The sequence below is a fragment of the Hyla sarda genome, chromosome 3, assembly GCF_029499605.1.
Source record: "Hyla sarda isolate aHylSar1 chromosome 3, aHylSar1.hap1, whole genome shotgun sequence".
NCBI classification, from domain to species: Eukaryota; Metazoa; Chordata; class Amphibia; order Anura; family Hylidae; genus Hyla; species Hyla sarda.
The window spans coordinates 314,960,687-314,980,033 of NC_079191.1; the positions used below are offsets into that span (position 1 = coordinate 314,960,687).

Consider the following 19,347-nt stretch of genomic DNA (forward strand, 5'->3'; position numbering starts at 1 on the left):
CATCTCTCTCTCTCTTTACACATGCTCACTCTCTCACAATACTGTATTGCATTGCTGCTCACTCGTGCACCCAGCCCAGCAAATGTTGTGTGGTATTACACATCACTTCTCAGTACATACAGGAGCAGGGACTCCAGCAAGAAACAGAAGTCCCTGCACCAGTACATAGATTCTCATCCACAGAAACATAATAGCCAATCGCCCGCCAGTCATGTTTTTAAACTACATCTGTTTCACATTATTACATAGTTTTGCTGCATATCAGTAGCTTTGGAAGGCAGGGTATACCGTATATACTCGAGTATAAGCCGACCCGAATATTTAGCCGAGGCCCCTAATTTTACCCCAAAAACCCAGGAAAGTAATTGACTCTACTATAAGCCTAAGGTAGGAAATATATAATCCCCCCCCCCCCATGTAATCATCCAGACCCCCGTCATCATCCAGACCCTCCCTCCTCATCATCACCGCCTGTCAATCCCTTAATCAGTGGTCTTCAACCTGGGGACCTCCAGATGTTGCAAAACTACAACTCCCAACATGCCTGGGAATTGTAGTTTCGAAACCTCTGGAGGTCCGCAGGTTGAAGACCACTGTGGCCTTCGTCATCATCCAGCCCCCCCCCCCCCCCCTTTTATTTTGTACTCTCCTCCCTTCGGTGGGAAGTTAGGGTGAGCTGGTCCAGGCCATCTATGCTGCAGGGACCGTCGGGTGGGGATGGTTAGTCGTTGCGGGCTGTACGTTTTCACCGGGGGGGCCTCTTCTCCGCACCCCAGCCCCGGAGTAGTGACGTTGCCTTGACGACGACGCACAGGGACGTTGCACATGAACAGCCCGCAACGATGAACCATCCCCACCGGACGGTCCCTGCAGCATAGATGGCCCGGACCAGCTCACCCTAACTTCCCGCCGAGGGGAGGTGAGTACAAAACAAAAGGGGGGGCTGGATGATGACGAAGGCCGCAGTGGTCTTCAACCTGCGGACCTCCAGAGGTTTCAAAACTACAACACCCAGCATGCCCGGACAGCTGATGGCTTGCTGGGAGTTGTAGTTTTGCAACTTCTGGAGGTCCGCAGGTTGAAGACCACTGATGAAGGGCTTGACAGGTGGAGAGTTCACTCGAGTATAAGCCGAGGGGGGCGTTTTCAGCACGAAAATCGTGCAGAAAAACTCGGCTTATACTCGAGTATATACGGTAACCATGTTTTCAGCAAACACTCTTAAATATTATCCAGCTTAAATTTTAGCTGTTACCTAAACTGTCATAAGCTCTTTTCCCCATTGACCCCTGCCACTTATACAGCACCCACATCTGGTCATTGATCTACATGTAACAATAGCACTTTCTGCTCAATGTAGGTTTTTGAGTGTCCAACTCCTAGGACCTCTAAAGTCAGTTTTTATTTCCATCGAAGTCCAAGAAACTGTTCCTCTGCGGAATCATTATTGAATTGAATCCATGTATTACATCTCTGGATGACTTGGTGTCCATTGTAAGGAGACCTGTCAGGTTTTACTTTGGTTTCTACATAAAAGGGGGTATTTAATCACACAACCATCACCACTATTAAAAATGATGTCCAGTGCTAAGCAATTTATCCCAAATCCGCATGGTATTAAATATTAAGACCTTATTGCACAGGGCGATTATCACCTGAACAGACTGACCTGTTTAATAGTGCCAGCCATCATTTTGTTCAGTCACTGATCAAGTTATGTTGAAACATTAAAAATGATCGCTTGTCGACTGCACATCTTCACATTTGACAAACGTCAGGCTGTCTGATAGGGCCTGAATACCTTTAAAAGATTACCAGTTTAAAAAAACATATCAAGTAATGTTGTTTTGACTTACTATTAGTGTAATTTTATACTGTGTAATAGTATATCTTTTTATCAAAGGTTGGAAAACTTAAAGATGGAGCTCGTACAGTTTCTCGGACAATACAGACAAATTTCTTTGATGGTGCAAAGCAAGAGGCTATTGATCTGCTACTCTTGGGAGATTTTTACAGTGATGAGTATGCAGACAAAGGGCGGATGTTAATGGACAGCTCTGCTCTGCTAGGTAATATAGATCTAATGATTTCCATTCTTTCATTCAGATCTTTCTAGCTGTTCTTCCAAATCTGATGAAGTGCAGCAGAAATACATTTCTAAGTGATGTTACTGTAGTGACTTTATATAAGAATAAATTCTTTTTCTGAATCGGTTATATAGATTACTTATAAATTTATGGGATGAAAACTATTCCGTCCAGTTTGCTTTAACCCCTTAACAACCACAGATTTTTCCATTTTTGAACCTTCGTTTTTTTCCTCCTCAGCTTCTAAAAATCATAACTCTTTCAATTTTCCAATTTCCAAATTTTTTTTTTTTGCACCACCAATCTTATTTTGTAATGACAGCAATAATTTCATCACAAAATCTGCAGCGAAACCAGAAAAAATTATATTTGTGGGGTTAAATTAGAAAAAAAAAGTGCAGTTTGTAACTTTTGGGGTCTTCCGATTCTACGCAGAGTACTTTTTCTGTAGATCCATACGACTAAAATTATATCAAACTTATATAGGTTTGATTTAGTTTTATTCCTGTTAAAAAATATTATAATCTAATGCGCTAGAATTAGTATGTTTCTGACCCATATAATTTTTTGCTCTTCTGTTTACAGGGATGTGTGAGGGCTAATTTTTCACGCCATGATCTGTAGTTTTTATTGGGTACCATTTCTGTTTTCATGGGACTTTTTGATCGGTTTAAAAAAAAAAAAAAATTTTTTTTCTTTTTATAGGGTGTACAAAGTGACCAAGAATGCACAATGTTGGTCTTTACTATTTTTACACCACTGTCTGTGCGGTTTGATTAAAGTTTGGACATTTCCGCATGTGGTGATATCACATATGTTTATTTTTATTATGTTTACATATTTTTTATATGGAATTTGTGAAAAGCAGGTGATTTAAACTTTTAATATGGAAGGGTTTAATGGATGTTTTATTTTAATTTTTTTGCTTTTATTCAACTTTCTTTTTACACTTGAAGGACTTTTAGGAGGATTAGATTCCTCCTACACATCAATGTAGTTCCATAGAACTACATTGATCTGTGTGCTCTGTGCTCGATTAATAAAGCCTGGTCCAGCAGCCACAGGAGGAGAAGTAAGCCCTCCGGCTACCTCAGAAGTCGTTAACGGGTTAAAGCAGTAGGCATTATTTTCTTTTTCGCTCTTAAGAGTTCCATAGTTTTACAAGATTAGTATAAAGGTTCTGCTTTGTTTCTTGAAATGATGTTGCTCTTGTTAGTGGGAGGTATATTGTATTGTGGCCCAGTGAAGTACGCACATATAAATATACTAAACGGTGTATATTTGCGCTGTGTGCGATTATTTTTTAATTTAGCACTCATAGTGCTCTAAATATAACAGGAGAGACAATAGGAAGTGCTAAATGTTAGGAGACGTTTAGTGCTTGTTCATTGTTATTTTGTAAAGCAAAGATAAATTTTGGGCCTTTTGGCTCCTTCTGACTTGCCTATTTTTCTACACTATCTAAGACCTTCCAATCCAAGCTGACGGTACCAAGCTCTGCAGCTATCCACCCTCACAGGCCATTTATTTATACATTTCTAGTAAAAATCTAGTAGAAATTATAACAGAATGGGCTATAAGAAAACATGTTCCTGAATTGTTATTTTATTGTGAGTACAAGTATTTACTAAAATAGACCTGTCCGGAGAGACTGCAGATCCTCTTTAGGGACATACATACCTTATGGTGTAGCCTACTCGATGGCTGGCATCTAAGGGGCCAGACAGTTTGTATCCCAATGTTTCTTAGAGGTAAACACAGTTCATAAAAAGTAATTCATAGCGTTAAGGCTAAGTTTCCACTTGTTTTTTTTTTTCTGGCAGTTTTTGGATATCTGCCACTGCAGTTTTTGAGCCAAAGTCGGAGGTGGATCCATAATAGAGGAGAAGTGTAAGTTCTTCCTTTATATGTCCTATTCCTTTTGAATACATTTCTGGCTTTGGCTCAAAAACTGCAGTGGTAGATATCCAAAAACTGCCAGAAAAAAAACAAGTGGAAACTTAGCCTTAGCAATACTTTGAAACATAGTCATATAATTTTGATCAGGACATGTTTAAGTAATGCCAGTATTTAAATATTTACTAAAAATAAAATACTAATGATTAACAGTACACAGCACAATTTTCATTATTTATGGAGACCTTAATAAACATTTTGTTTAACTTAAAAATACACTAAACTGTTTCTGTTCTAGTTAATCCAAGTGCTTTAAAGTCCATGTTAGAACGTCAGTTTGAGTTTACAAATTTTAAAAAGACTCGTGTTGCTGTGGGAACCTGGAATGTAAATGGAGGAAAGCAGTTCCGAAGCAATGTCCTTAGCACGAGTGAGCTCACAGACTGGCTACTTGATGCTCCTAAACTATCTGGACTTCCTGATTTTCAGGGTAAGTGAAGCTGCCATGCTCTTAGAGATTTAGGGGGAATTTATCATGACTGTCTGTGCTGGACGTGTTTTACAGTCAATAATTTTTGGTTGTGAAAGTGCTGATGTGCATCAAATTAATGAAATGGCGCACAACATATGGTACATTTGTCTGAACAATACACTGCTAGGGGAAATTACCACAGCACAGCCAATTTCAAACTGAAAGGAAAAGTGGCTGTGTTAAAGGGGAAGTCCAGTGCAAACGAGTGGGAAAACAAATGTTTTCAAATCAACTGGTGCCAGAAAGTAAAAAAAAATTGTAAATTACTTCTATTTCAAAATCTGAAGCCTTCCATTACTTATCAGCTGCTGAATGCTACAGAGAAAATTGTGAAGTTCTTTTCAGTCTGACCACAGTGTTCTCTGCTGACACCTCTGCCCGTGTCAGGAACTGTCCAGATTAGAAGCAAATCCCCATAGAAAACCTCTCCTGCTCTGGACAGTTCCTGACACAGACAGAGGTGTCAGCAGAGAGCACTGGGGTCATATTGGAAAGAACTTCACAAATTTATCTGTAGTATATCTGTAGTATGCAGCAGCAGCTAGTTTACAAATCTGTTTAACTTTTTGTCACCAGCTGATTTGAAAACCTTTTTTTTCCATCGGAGTACCCCTTTAAGTGCTGCGTGTTGCTGAATTGCATTGCTGATCTCAAGGAGTGATGGTATGCCATACAGTAATCTAGTTATTCAAGATGCCAAAGTCTATTTCAAAAAGCTTAACCCCTTACGGACACAAACAACTTCATTTTATCATTTTCATTTTTTTTCTCTTTGTTTTCTAAGAACCCTAACACTTTTAAAGACCCATAGTAGGGATTGTGCTTTGCATGACCAATTGTACCCTTAGTGTCCATTCCAAGTTTATGTAAGCCAGCTAGTGCAACTGGACATAGATTGCAGGAAGCCAGAGAGATAAGCGCACAGTGGTGTGCTTCTCATGGATCGTTCTACCAATTGGTAAGGTCTGGAACGCTCAGTCTCCAACCGATCAAAACTTATATTACATTGATTAGGATACTTGATCGTTTTATGTTTGAGTCAAGTGGGCATTCTTACTTAAAGGGGTATTCCAGGCCAAAACTTTTTTTTTTTTATATATATCAACTAGCTCTGGAAAGTTAAACAGATTTGAAAATTTCTTCTATTAAAAAATCTTAATCTTTCCAATAGTTATTAGCTTCTGAAGTTGAGTTGTTGTTTTCTGTCTAACTGCTCTCTGATGACTCACGTCCCGGGAGCTGTGCAGTTCCTATGGGGATATTCTCCCATCATGCACAGCTCCCGGGACGTGACATCATTGAGCAGTTAGACAGAAAACTTCAGAAGCTAATAACTATTGGAAGGATTAAGATTTTTTAATAGAAGTAATTTACAAATCTGTTTAACTTTCCGGAGCCAGTTGATATATATAAAAAAAAGGTTTTGCCTGGAATACCCCTTAAATAATTTGCATCCATTCCTTTTAGAACATGTATACAGAGAGTCACTGATGAGGACTGCTCACTAGACTTCTATGCATAGAGAACAAGGAATTCAATCAATAAGTTACATACACTGCTCAAAAAGAATAAAGGGAACACTAAGATAACACATCCTAGAACTGAATGAATGAACTAATTGTATGAAATACTTTTGTCTTTACATAGTTGATCATTTTTGTGTGATTTTGTTGTCAGCACATTCAAGTGAAATCAAATTTAGGAGGTCTGAATATAGTCACATTCAAATTCAAAGTGGAAAACCACACTACAGGCTGATCCAACTTTGCTGTAATGCGCTTAAAACAAGTCAAAATGAGGTTCAGTAGTGTGTGGGTGGCCTCAATATGACCTCCCTACAATGCCAGGGCATGCTCCTGATGAGGTGGCATCCGCCAACTCCTGGACAGTTCATGGGGCAACGTGACGTTGGTGGATGGAGCGAGACATGATGTCCCAAATGTGCTCAATCGGATTCAGGTCTGGAAAAAGGGCGGGCCAGTCTATAGCATCAATGCCTTCCTCTTGCAGGAACTGCTGACACACTCCAGCCACATGAGGTTTAGCATTGTCTTGCATTAGGAGGAACCCAGGGCCAAACTGCACCAGCATTTGGTCTCACAAGGGGTCTGAGGATCTCATCTCGGTACCTAATGGCAGTCAGGCTACCTCTGGCAAGCACATGGAGGTCTGTGCGGCCCCCAAAGAAATTCCACCCCAAACCATTACTGACCTACCGCCAAACCGGTCATGCTGGAGGATGTTGCAGGCAGCAGAACGTTCTCCATGGCCTCTCCAGGCTCTGTCACGTATTCAGTGTGAACCTGCTTTCATCTGTGAAGAGCACAGGGCGCCAGTGGCGAAATTGCCAATCTTGGTGTTTTCTGGCAAATGCCAAATGCATCTGTGGATGTCGGACCCCCATAGCACCCTCATGGAGTCAGTTTCTGATAGTTTGAGTGGACACATGCACATTTGTGGTCTGCTGGAGGTCATTTTGCAGGGCTGTGGCAGTGCTTCTCCTGGCACGGAGGAAGCGGTCCTGCTGCTGGGTTGTTGCGGTCTACTGCCTCCTCCACGTCTTCTGATGTACTGCCTGTCTCCTGGTAGCGCCTCCATGCTCTGGACACTATCTTGACAGACACAGCAAACCTACCTGCCACAGCTCGCATTGATGTGCCATCTTGGATGAGCTGCACGTCTCATGCTACCACTAGAGTAAAAGCACTGCCAGCATTCAAAAGTGACCGAAACATCAGCCAGGAAGCATAGGAACTGTGAAGTATTCTGTGGTCACCACATGCAGAACCACTCCTTTATTGGGGGTGTCTTGCTAATTGCCTATAATTTCCACCTGTTGTCTGTTCCATTTGTACAACAGCAAGTGAAATTGATTGTCAATCAGTGTTGCTTCCTGAGTGGACAGTGTGATTTCACAGAAGTGTGATTGACTTGGAGTTACATTTTGTTGTTTAAGGGTTCCCTTTAATTTTTTGAGCAGTGTATTATACTAAATCTGTTTTTTTTCCAAAAGCTATATATAATTCTGCTCTGCCCCTCCAGTTCTATAACATGACACTGGTAGATCAGACTGGGAGCTTAATGTGACAGGTTCCATATAATTTAATTTACAAAATAGCAAAACAGATTCACATACAAATTAGACTGGAACATCCTATAATGTTGCTTTCCTTTGCCGTTTTGTGTTTATGCTCTATTTTTATAGAAAGTTATGAGTTTCCTAGACCTTCTAGTCTCTGTTCTTTGGTATAGTATTAATAACATTGGATAAATTAGGCTTATTATGTAATAGATTAACAATAAAACATTTTACAATCTGCATGTGAAAAAATTCCAATGCAAAAATGGCTTTGTGTTTCATGTCTATTTTTCTGCATATTTTATTGTTTTTAATCATATTTGCTAAAAAAAATAGTACATGCCTATACATCTATGCAAATAATTGCCCTTATGTGTGAGTGGGGTTTTCTATACCACCTTGGGCGTGTTGTTTCATTTTTTTTTTGCAACTTTCTTATACTAAGCAAGTAATTATTTGAAAGGAATATTTTATTGTTTTGTCTTACAGATGACGAATGTGGCCCTCCAGACATATTTGCTGTAGGATTTGAGGAAATGGTTGAACTGAATGCAGGAAATATTGTTAGTGCAAGGTTAGCCATAGTTATGAATCTCCAGAAAGAGAATGCTGTGAAAATGATTTGGGAATTTCATTACTATTGTATCAATATAACTGTTCAAGTCATGAACAAGAGATAAAAAATGTCTCCTGAGACAACCTCATTGAAATATTCAAAAATCTGATATGGCAAGTCTGTGGAATCAACCATACTTTACTGAACAAAAAATTATACAATTGAAGAGGAAAATAAGTAGCAACACCTCACTGTGAAGCCAGCAGACACCTGCTCAGATTCAGCACTATGTAGGCACTAGGCCTTACAGCCAACTTTTTCCACCTTTGCTTGAATAACACATTTAAAGCTTCTTTCACACTGCCGTTAGGACACTGCAGTGTGACGGATGTCGCGGGAGCCAGGGGGAATAGTGGGGAGAAAAATTACTGCAAGCGTCATCTTTTTCTCCCGCTACAAAATAACTGCCCGAAGGATTCAATTATAATAAATGGGATTCAACGGGGCCCGTTATTGCCCATTGTGCCTCATCCCGATAACTGCCGTTAATGGCTGAAAAGAGAAAAAAAAAGATCCTAGCAGCCATTTAAGTAAGGGGTGCAACAGCAGTGTGAAAGTAACATAAGTGTGTACCAACTTTTCATAATACCCAAGCCTATCTAAATTAAGAACTACCGAATACTAGTTTTACCCCCCTATCCCCACTCATTAAGCCTGTGATAGGCTTCCTGTAGCTGAAAAACCAGCACCACTTTTGTCACAATGTTGCCATATACAAAACTGTATAAAGCACAAATAGGAGGGTGGGAAACTCCTCTTGCCACATGACCAATCTGACCTCTCCCTTGCCATATAAGCCCTAAGCCCTTCCTAGCCTGACCACTTATCCCCTCCTCAATCTCTGGTCACCCTTTTTGTTAACTTCATCCCCAAAAGTTATTGTCAAACTCTCTAAGATAGGGTAACACATAGCGTATACTCTGCTTCAGAAAATCCAGTGGAAATTCAGCAGCATATTTTGCTACAGGCAGACATACGGGGCTTCTCCACCACAGCCCTGTGTGCATTTGGGTTGGGAGGCGGGGCCAGCGCTCTGACGTGACTTGGACTTGTGGGCCCACCTCCTAAGGCACGCAGCGTATACACTAAGTGTGACCCTACCCATAAAGTTACCCAGCCTCACCAGCCATGTTGCATGGGTCTCCTTCCTAACCTACTTCCCACATTCCTGTCTTTGAACTCCCCCTCTATACCTGTCCAAGTGTACTTCCCACATTCCTTTGACTAAGGCTAGACCAACTAGCCGAAACGAGTCACCTTTTACCTGAAACCTGTGTTTCATGTGATCCCACAATAAAGTGAAATTGTTTTTCCTGAGACACCGTGCTGGGCATCTTCTTTCATTTTGCATTCCTACATTCCTGGAGCCACCTTCCCCCTCACCTCCAAAATAGCAGCACTCTAATCCGTGGTCTGGTATTGCAACTCGCCCACTCCTCCCCTCTGACACGAGTAGGATGGAGATGAAATACTCAACAAACCTAATAAAAAGAACTGCTTATGGAAAAAGAGAGAATTTTTTTTCTCTCCCTGGACAGGAGGTTCTCTCAGTTCAAAACCATTCACAGTTGCCTTAACATGACAAAATACTGACATTTGGCCACAAGTTTGGCCTTTGGGAAGTTTCAATTCTTCTGGATGTATTGATATAAAAGCCATCTGTATTTTGATTTTATTGAGAAGGGAATGTTTTTCTTTGGCATTTTTTGGCAGTATGAGCAGTTAAAGTCTTAATGTTGTGGTCTGTGTTGATCTGTATAAGCGTAATGTTTTGTATAAAGCACTGATCTATTTAGAATGTCATAAAAATCTAAATATTGCTCAATTTATTTGCAGCACTAAAAATAGAAAAGTATGGTCTGAGCAGATACAGAAGGCCATCTCCAGATCTTATCGGTACATAATGTTGACCTCTGCGCAACTTGTTGGAGTCTGCCTTTTTATTTTTGTTCGGCCATACCACATGCCTTTCATCAGGTAGTGTATTCACATAACATGTATGTTCTTTGTTGTATACAGTGTCAAACACTGAGGGTTATCATGATGCTATTTATTATCTAACTAATATGTTTTATTGCCAGCATTGGGGCCTTGAATTGTAATCTGACCAAGAAAATTTGCATAGAGTTCATGTGTCTCCCCATGTTTGTGAGTTCTCTGTGAATTATAGTTTCCACAGACTCCAAAAACATACTGATAGGTTGATTGTGAACCCCCTTGGGGACAAGAGGTGAACATTGACACTGTGTGCAGTGATGAAGAATATGTTGAAGCTATATAAATTATTATTTCTTGTGACAGAGAACTGGCAGTGGATACTGTAAAGACTGGTATGGGAGGCAAAACCGGGAACAAAGGAGCAGTGGCTGTGCGTTTCCAGTTCTACAGTACTAGTTTTTGCTTTATATGTAGTCACTTTACTGCTGGACAATCCCAGGTAAAAGAAAGAAATGAGGATTACAAAGAGATCACCCAGAAATTAAGTTTTCCCTTGGTAAGTGCTCTCAGTATATTCTGATCATAAGTGAAACCTTTCCCAGCATTCTCTAACAAAATCAGTTTTATTTCTTTTAAAATTAAATACTTGAAAATAAAAATAACTGTAGATGCTTCACATTTGTAGTAGAATATTTTTTTTTTTTTTTTTTAGAATTTTCATTCCTTTGTTTACACAGGGCAGAAATGTCTTTTCACATGATTACGTGTTCTGGTGTGGAGACTTTAATTACCGGCTGGACCTCACATATGAAGAAGTGTTCTACTTTATCAAGCGTCAGGACTGGAAGAAACTACTTGAGTTTGACCAACTTCAGCTTCAAAAGTCCAATGGAAAAGTATGTTTGATCTAAATGGCATAGGTTAGGTTCTGTGTACATCTTGTCAGATCTTGTCATGTCATATATCAGAAGTAAACACACAGACAAACAACAAAGTTAAATAAACCCATTTAACCCCTTAAGGACCAGGCCAATTTTCACTGTAGGCCCAGAGCGTTGTTTTGCACATCTGACCACTTTCACTTTAAGCATTAATAACTCTGGGATGCTTTTACCTTTCATAGTCTACTTTATGTTAGTGGCAAAATTTTGTCTATACTTGTATCATTTCTTGGTGAAAAATTCCAAAATTTGATGAAAAATTTTTACATTTTGCATTTTTCTAACTTTGAAGCTCTCTGCTTGTAAGGAAAATAGACATTCCAAATAAATTATATTTTGATTCACAAATACAATATGTCTACTTTATGTTTGCATCATAAAGTTGACATGTTTTTACTTTTGGAAGACATTAGAGGGCTTCAAAGTTCAGCAGCAATTTTCCAATTTTTCACAAAATTTTCAAAATTAGAATTTTTCATCGACCAGTTCAGGTTTGAAGTAGATTTGAAGGGCTTTCTTATTAGAAATACCCCACAAATGACCCCATTATAAAAACTGCACCCCTCAAAGTATTCAAAATGACATTCAGTAAGTGTGTTAACACTTTAGGTGTTTCACAGGAATAGCCGCAAAATGAAGAGAATAGAATAGAGAAAATTCTAAATCTTCATTTTTTTACACTCGCATGTTCTTGTAGACCCAGTTTTTGAATTTTTACAAGGGGTAAAAGGAGAAAAATCCCCTCAAAATTTGTAACCCAATTTCTCTCGAGTAAGGAAATGCCTCATATGTGTATGTTAAGTGTTCGGCGGGCGCAGTAGAGCACTCAGAAGGAAAGGAGCGACAATGGGATTTTGGAGAGTGAGTTTTTCTGAAATTGTTTTTGGGGGGCATGTCACATTTAGGAAGCCCCTATAGTGCCAGAACAGCAGAAAAAAAACCACAGGGCATACCATTTTGGAAACTAAACCCCTCAAGGCACGAAACAAGTTGTTCAGTGAGCCTTAACACCCCACAGGTGTTTGACGACTTTTTGTTAAAGTCGGATGTGTAAATAAAAAAATAAAAAAATTTCACTAAAGTACATTTTTCCCCCCAAATTTACCATTTTTATAAAGGGTAATGGGAGAAAATGCCCACCAAAATTTGTAACCCTATCTCTTCTGAATATGGAAATACCCCATGTTATGATGTAAAATGCTCTGCGGGCGAACTACAATGCTCAGAAGAAGAGTCACATTTTGCTTTTGGAAAGCAAATTTTGCTGAAATGGTTTTTGGGGGGGCATGTTGCATTCAGGAAGCCCCTATGGTGCCACAACAGCAAAAAAACAACAACACTGCATACTATTTTGGAAACTACACCTGTCAAAGAAAGTAAAAAGGGGTACAGTGAGCCTGAACCACCCACAGGTGTTTGACGACTTTTTGTTAAAGTTGGATGTGGAAGTGAAATGAAAAAAGAGAATATTTCACTAAAATGCTGGGTTTTCCCCAAATTTTACATTTTTACAAGTGGTAATAGGAGAAAATTACCCCCAAAATTTGTAACCCCATTATGGAAATACCCCATGTGTGGACCTCAAGTGCTCTGCTGGCGCCCTACAATGCTCAGAAGAGGAGAAGCGCCATTGAGCTTATGGTAGAGAGAATTTGTTTGGAATGGAAGTCGGGGGCCATGTGCGTTTTCAAAGCCCCCCCATGGTGCCAGAACAGTGGATCTCCCCCCCCCCCCCCCCCCCCCACATGTGATCCCATTTTGGAAACTATACCCCTCACAGAATTTAATAAGGGGTGCAGTGAGCATTTACACCCCCACCCCACTCAGTTGTTTGACTGGCTTTTTCAGTATGAAATACTGAAAATGTTCTAATGAAAGCAATTTCAAAACCTATTGGTTATACATGCTTTACAACATATCAAAAGTTTTTGTATCTGACAGTTCCCATTTAAATATAAGTATATATTACTTTACAACATTTAGGCTAAAGTATATGGGTCCTTAAATATAAGCATATATTACTTTGGACAGACTACAGTTTAGAAAAGTAATACCCTGTACATGATGGACAATGTTTTCTACTGCCACTGGTTTAGAGTGTAACTTTCCCTAATACACGTTGACATACATACCTGCCAGTCCCATTTAGAACTTAAAGGGAAACTGACAGCCTGTTCACGTGCACGAACTCCAATACATTCCTAATAGTGTGGGTGAACAGCATTACAACATGCGGTCACTAACATCATTTAGTGCAGTAGATTAAAAGTTCTGTCCTCATTGCTACAACACTGCTGTGTGAAATAGAGGTAGGGAGCCGGCTTGCCAAGCACCCCTGCCTCCTCTATAAACAGTGCTATGCCCGCCTATCTGATGAATATTTTATTTTCTTCTCTCTCCGAACCTAGTTACGTGAGAGCCTGCAGGCACGGGAGCGCTCTGCTGTTGTATCAGAGTGCAGGCATCACTCCTGAATAGGCTCTAACGTCATTAGGACGTGAGTGAAGATATTAGAATATTCATCAGATGGGCCAGTATAGTGCTGTTTTTTGAGGAGGCAGGGGAGCTCTGCAAGCCAACTCCTTATCTCTATTATGCACAGCAACACTGTAGCAGTGAGTGATAACAGGAGGCAGAACCTTTAATCCACTGCATCACTTTATGTAAGTGACCCCTTGTTGTAATGCGGTTCACCTGCACTATAACCCAGTATACAATGACCCCCCGACCTACGATGGCCCTGACATACGATAATTTCAACATGCGATGGCCTCTCAGAGGCCATCGCATGTTGAAGGCAGCATCAACATACAATGCTTTTGTATGTCGGGGCCATTGCATAAACGGCTATCCGGCAGCGCTGACTGCTCCAGCTGCCGCTGGATAGCAGTTTACGATGCCCCGTGTGCTCCGGTGATGGTCTCCTACCTGTCCTCGGGGCTCCGGAGCGTCCTCTTCACGATCCCCTCCGTCACCAGCGCTCTCAGTCGTCATCATCACGTCACGCGCATGCAGTCCCATCATACAATAGAAGCGGCGCGCGTGCGTAGCGATGTGATGACGGCAGTGGAGAACGAGGATCCCGGGAAAGCAGAGACGTCCGGAGCATCGGGGACACCACGGGGACGCGGCGACAGCGGTGGAGGGTGACATCCACGGCAGCGGTGACTGGTCCAGAGCGGTGGGGACAGGTGAGTACAGCTTCCTATACTTTACATTGCACGGATCCCTCAACATACGATGGATTAAACAAACGATGGTTCATTTGGAACGGATTACCATCGTATGTTGAGGTACCACTGTATTAGATTTAGTGTGCGTGAACAGCCTGTCTGTTTCCCTTCAGGATCTGTTATCTGATACACCCTAGAACAGGCATAGGCAACCTTCGGAACTGCAGATGTTTTGGACTACATCTCCCATGATGCCCTTACAGCCTAAATGCTGCAAAAGCATCATGGGAAATGTATTCCAAAACATCTGCAGTGGCGAGGGTTGACTATACCTGCCCTAGAACATTTAAGAGTCTTTGAAAGACCACACTGGTATGTTGGGTGATGGGGTTATGAAAAGATGTCCGACATCCGTACAAAATATTGTACTGTTAGGCTTCATAAGGAAAATAAACATGTTATGTGTGAGCTGCGTTATTATCTAAGCACTATTTCTCTGATACAGAAATATCCCACCAATTCTTTGGTTGCACGACACAGAGTATGGTGTAGGATCCTTGATGTAGGGGTGTACTATACTTATTCAAATCTGTTCTATATGAGTAATGACAGTGTTAAAGTAATTCTAACACAATGCTGCTTATGTAAGTAATTACCACATAATCTGTTCTGAGTTGACATTCATTTTTGTATTTTGTCATTACTCAGATGTATCTGGTTTGAATAAGAAATATGAAATCTTTCAGGTGGGTTAAAAGGCCTGAAATAATTCAGATTCCATGCACTATTATCTAGTAATGGATGTGAGATTTACAGCTAGTGTATTTTTGTAGTCATGATGTATCACAAAGTGTAGCATACACTTCCATAGCAGATCTAGGCATATTCATATTGTGTGGAGATAGAATTGTATGTGTGTAGTGGCTTTTAATTGATTCATTAAACATTTCAGCTTTGCGGAAAATATTTAACCTGAACAAACTTAAAAAATAATCATAAAGATATTTCAGTATGCTTTTTACCAAACAGGTTAAAAATGTGAAATCTATATCCAACATGTTTCACAGTGAAATTTTTTACATTGTGTCACAGGCCCAAAGCTGCAGCACTGAGAGATCCTGGTGACAATAAGATCCAATGGTGTTATGCACACTAAATCACCAAATGTGTTAATTTTCTTGTATAACTGCACAACTAGAGTATGCTCACACATATTGTATACATTATGGATTTTTTTGTTGTGTTAAATCATACTAGAAGTACTAATAAATATAAACAGAGCATTAAAAACAAGCTTGCGGATCTGTAATTGTTTTTTTATACCTCCTCCATGTGTACCACCTTCTTAATCAAATTTGGATTGTTATTGTTTTAGATATTCAAGGACTTCTTTGAAGGTACAATCCACTTTGGACCAACTTACAAGTATGACATTGGGTCAGAAGCTTATGACACAAGTGAAAAGTGCAGAACTCCAGCTTGGACAGATAGAGTATTATGGTGGCGAAAGAAGTTACCATTTGAAAAATCAGGTATATATTACTTATGTCCATGAAGGTAATTGTATCAAGTATATTAGCTAAAATGTTGAAACTCAGTTTCTTTTTTTGTTTTGTAATTCTAAGGGGGACTGTCAATAAATTAAAGGAGTACTCACTAAGGATAGGGGCTAAGTTTCGCAATGTCCTGTACTGGACCCCTGCCTTTTTGCCAAAACACGCCCCCCAATACATCTCTATGGCAGAGCAGGAGATGTATTGAGATGTATTGCCGCGTCGTGCAGTAGTCGGACATGCACCCTTGCCACTTACTGCCGGGGCCGTGTAGGATAGGGGAAAAGTTTTCATATCCCAGAGTACTCCTTTAAAGGAGTACTCCAGCACAAAATAACTTATCCCCTATCCAAAGGATAGGGGATAAGTTATAGATCGCGGGGGGTCCGAGCACTAGGGCCCCCGGGGATCTCCTGGACGGGGCCACAGCAGTCTGCAGGAAGTGAAGTTTCGTCCCCAGGAGAGAGCCGTGGCAGACACTCCCCCTCCATGTATCTCTATGGGATTCATGGAGGGGGCGTGTCGGCCGCCGCGTCATGCCAGGGACGGAACGCCCCCTTTCCTGTATATTGCCGCGGCCCCGTACCGAAGATCGCGGGGGGGCCCCAGCGCTCGGACCCCCAGCGATCTATAACTTATCCCCTATCCTTCGCATAGGGGATAAGTTATTTTACACCATAGATGTCCTTTAAAGGGGTACGCCGGTGCTTACACATCTTATCCCCTAGGGGATAAGATGCCTGATCCCGGGAGTCCTGCAGCTGGGGACGCCCGTGATCATGCAAGCGGCAACCAGTTTGTAATCAGTCCCCGGAGCGTGTTCGCTCCGGGTCTGATTATGGTCGACCCGTCGATAGCTATCACGCCCCCTCCCGTAGACTTGCATTGAGGGGCGGAGGCGTGACGTCACACGCCGCCGGCCCTGCGGTCGACCGTAATCAGACCCGGAGCGAACACTCTCCGGGGACTGATTACAAACGAGGTGCCGCGTGCATGATCACGGGCGTCCCCAGCTGCGGGACTCCCGCGATCAGGCATCTTATCCCCTATCCTTTGGATAGGGGATAAGATGTGTAAGCACCGGAGTACCCCTTTAAGTATCAACTGGAGTTTAAAAGGGTTGTGCTCAATCAGATTTCATTTTGTGTTAATACAGAGAGTAACTGAAAGGCTTGTGCTAAATTTAACATTTACAGCAGGTTTAATAGGGTATAAAGTAAGGAACAGCCTTATTGCTTCCTATTGGACACAGTAGGACTGTCAGAGAGTGTAGCATGGACAGAGATTCGGTGATGATGAGGGCTAGTGTTTTCTTGATGGTTGCCAACTGTCAGCATTACACAAGGTCACCACACATAGTAAAACCTAGTGAAAAAATAACAGTTTAGTCTGATCTTGAGCTATGTTAGGATTTTTTGTCATGCATCAAAATTTAGTGAAGATGTACTAGTACATCATTGAAAGCACCACATCTGTACCGGCTTTTCAGAGCTGCTGACTTATTAGTGGGATCATGTGGTTCCACAGTCAGAAAGTCAGGAATGCTTTCCTGTTTGCCACTCAATTATTTTACTACCATTCTGTGGCCTTTCATGCCTTTCTTCTGCTTCAAACTGTCTTCTCTGATGTCTTTGTTGCCCCAGTTCCTGTCTAGTGTACATAGTGTAATAGACTTTTTTCCTGTTCCTGCTGTACACACTAACTAGGAAGTGAACCAACTCTGTCTCCCTCCCACTACACATTATTGACTATATCACAGCCTGTTACACTTCCAGGAGCCTCCCACATAGTGAGTGAGAGAAAGAGAGAGAGAGAGTTGGCTGACTTTCCAGCTAGAGTGTACAGCAGGAACTGAAAGTCTGTTACAGGATGTACACTAGACAGGATGTTGGGTTGAAGCCAAAAGAGCAGTATCATAAGCAGAAGGAATACATGAAAAAAACAGAAAGGTAGTAAAATAACTTTATTTACAAATATTCAATGTTCAGTTGAAAATGTTAGTTGCCAAAAAACCTCTTTAAGCATAGTTGTGTTGAAAAAGAAGTATGAGCACAGTGTGAGTGATTTACAAAAATGGTGCAGAGGGCAATTTGAGCATTTTCCTATAATGCACTTCTAAAAATGTGACTATGCTGTGGGTATATGTTAGGAAATCAGTGAAAAGGTTTTGAAGCATATCCCATACCGTAGTGTACCTGCAGTGTAGCAATAGTCACAAATTGACTACATTTGTAGTATTGAAGCCTTAGTTTGGTCTGCTCCACACCAGTATGCTTTTTTTGTGGGAGGTGGTAGCCTATGCTACTCTATCCCAAATGTAAAATAGTTACTGCATTGAATAAATCACAAATAGACTAAGTATGAGCTATTAAAGCCTATGATTTCCAAGTGGACACATCACTGTATGTGCTTTAATACTTTTTTTTCCTGGTATTTGTGCTTATACTGACAGCATTGTCATATTTTTTAGATGTGCATGAGACCGAACATATCATTTAAAAAGAGGAAAGTTTGAATCGAATTGCTTGCTGTGGAAATTTTTTCCAGCTTGTGCTTTGCTTCAGTTCTGATCAAGCTCTTTTTTAATGTATTTTACTTTGGGTGTTCCTTTTAAAAAAGTACTCTGGTTTTCCTTTATTTTTTGCCCATATAACACTAATTCGCCAGCAGCATTCTAGTAGTGTAATCTGGTTCGTCCCAGCTCAGCTATCAGACTGACCTCCAATAAATTACCCCACGGGGTAAATAGAATGTTAGTCTTTCCTGTGCTGCTGGCTTCCAGTGAACTACAGAATAACAACCTTATCAGAGTGTTTCCCAAGCGCAGTCCTCAAGTACCCCCAAAACGTCCTTATTTATGGATATCCCATACAGAGAACACTTGTATTGATGCCTGATGTACTGACCATAATTATATCACATGTGAAATACTAAGGAGATCCTGAAAACATGAGCTGTTGGGGGAACTTCAGGGCTGGGCTTGGGGAAACTCTGACCTATCAGATCCCTCTTGGTAGCTCAGACCTCTCTTCTTCCCTCCTAGCTCCTCCCTCCTTGTTTATCTTTATCTCCTTCTAGGCACAGATGGGGAGATTTATCAAAGCCTGTCCAGAGGAAAAGTTGCTGAGTTGCCCATGGCAATGAATCAGATCGCTTCTTTCATTTTGCAAAGGCCTTGTTAAAAAGGAAAGTGATCTGATTGGTTGCTATAGGCAACTCAGCAACTTTTCCTCTGGACAGGTTTTGATAAATCTCCCCCAGAGTGCTGCTGAAGACATCCTTTCTGCTCTATCTAAGGGAGCAGGAGTACAGCAATATAGTATGTTCATCCATATAGAGCTGTAAAACTCCCATGACTTACCTGCTGCCTTTCCCTTCTGTGTATAGATTTTCCTGTGAGGCACAGCCTGACACTGCTTGTGTGTAAGAGCTGATAAGGAGAATTCCCTCACAAGGACATTGGGTGTGTCATACATCGTATGTCCACTATAACTTGCTTAAAGGGGTATTCCAGGAGAAAACTTTTTTTTTC

At 41.0% G+C, this 19,347-nt stretch overlaps 1 protein-coding gene across 4 annotated transcripts in view; it reads left to right on the forward strand.

Moving 5' to 3' along the window:
* Positions 1 to 19,347, forward strand: part of SYNJ2 (synaptojanin 2) — a 153,353-nt gene that overhangs the window by 97,238 nt on the left and 36,768 nt on the right. For all 4 annotated transcript variants that reach the window (XM_056567094.1, XM_056567091.1, XM_056567092.1 and 1 more), the window contains 7 exons: positions 1,904 to 2,069; positions 4,282 to 4,473; positions 8,084 to 8,168; positions 10,047 to 10,187; positions 10,512 to 10,704; positions 10,886 to 11,044; positions 15,638 to 15,794. In XM_056567094.1, coding sequence (XP_056423069.1) covers positions 1,904 to 2,069; positions 4,282 to 4,473; positions 8,084 to 8,168; positions 10,047 to 10,187; positions 10,512 to 10,704; positions 10,886 to 11,044; positions 15,638 to 15,794 — 1,093 coding nt within the window. The remainder of the gene's footprint in view (positions 1 to 1,903; positions 2,070 to 4,281; positions 4,474 to 8,083; positions 8,169 to 10,046; positions 10,188 to 10,511; positions 10,705 to 10,885; positions 11,045 to 15,637; positions 15,795 to 19,347) is intronic.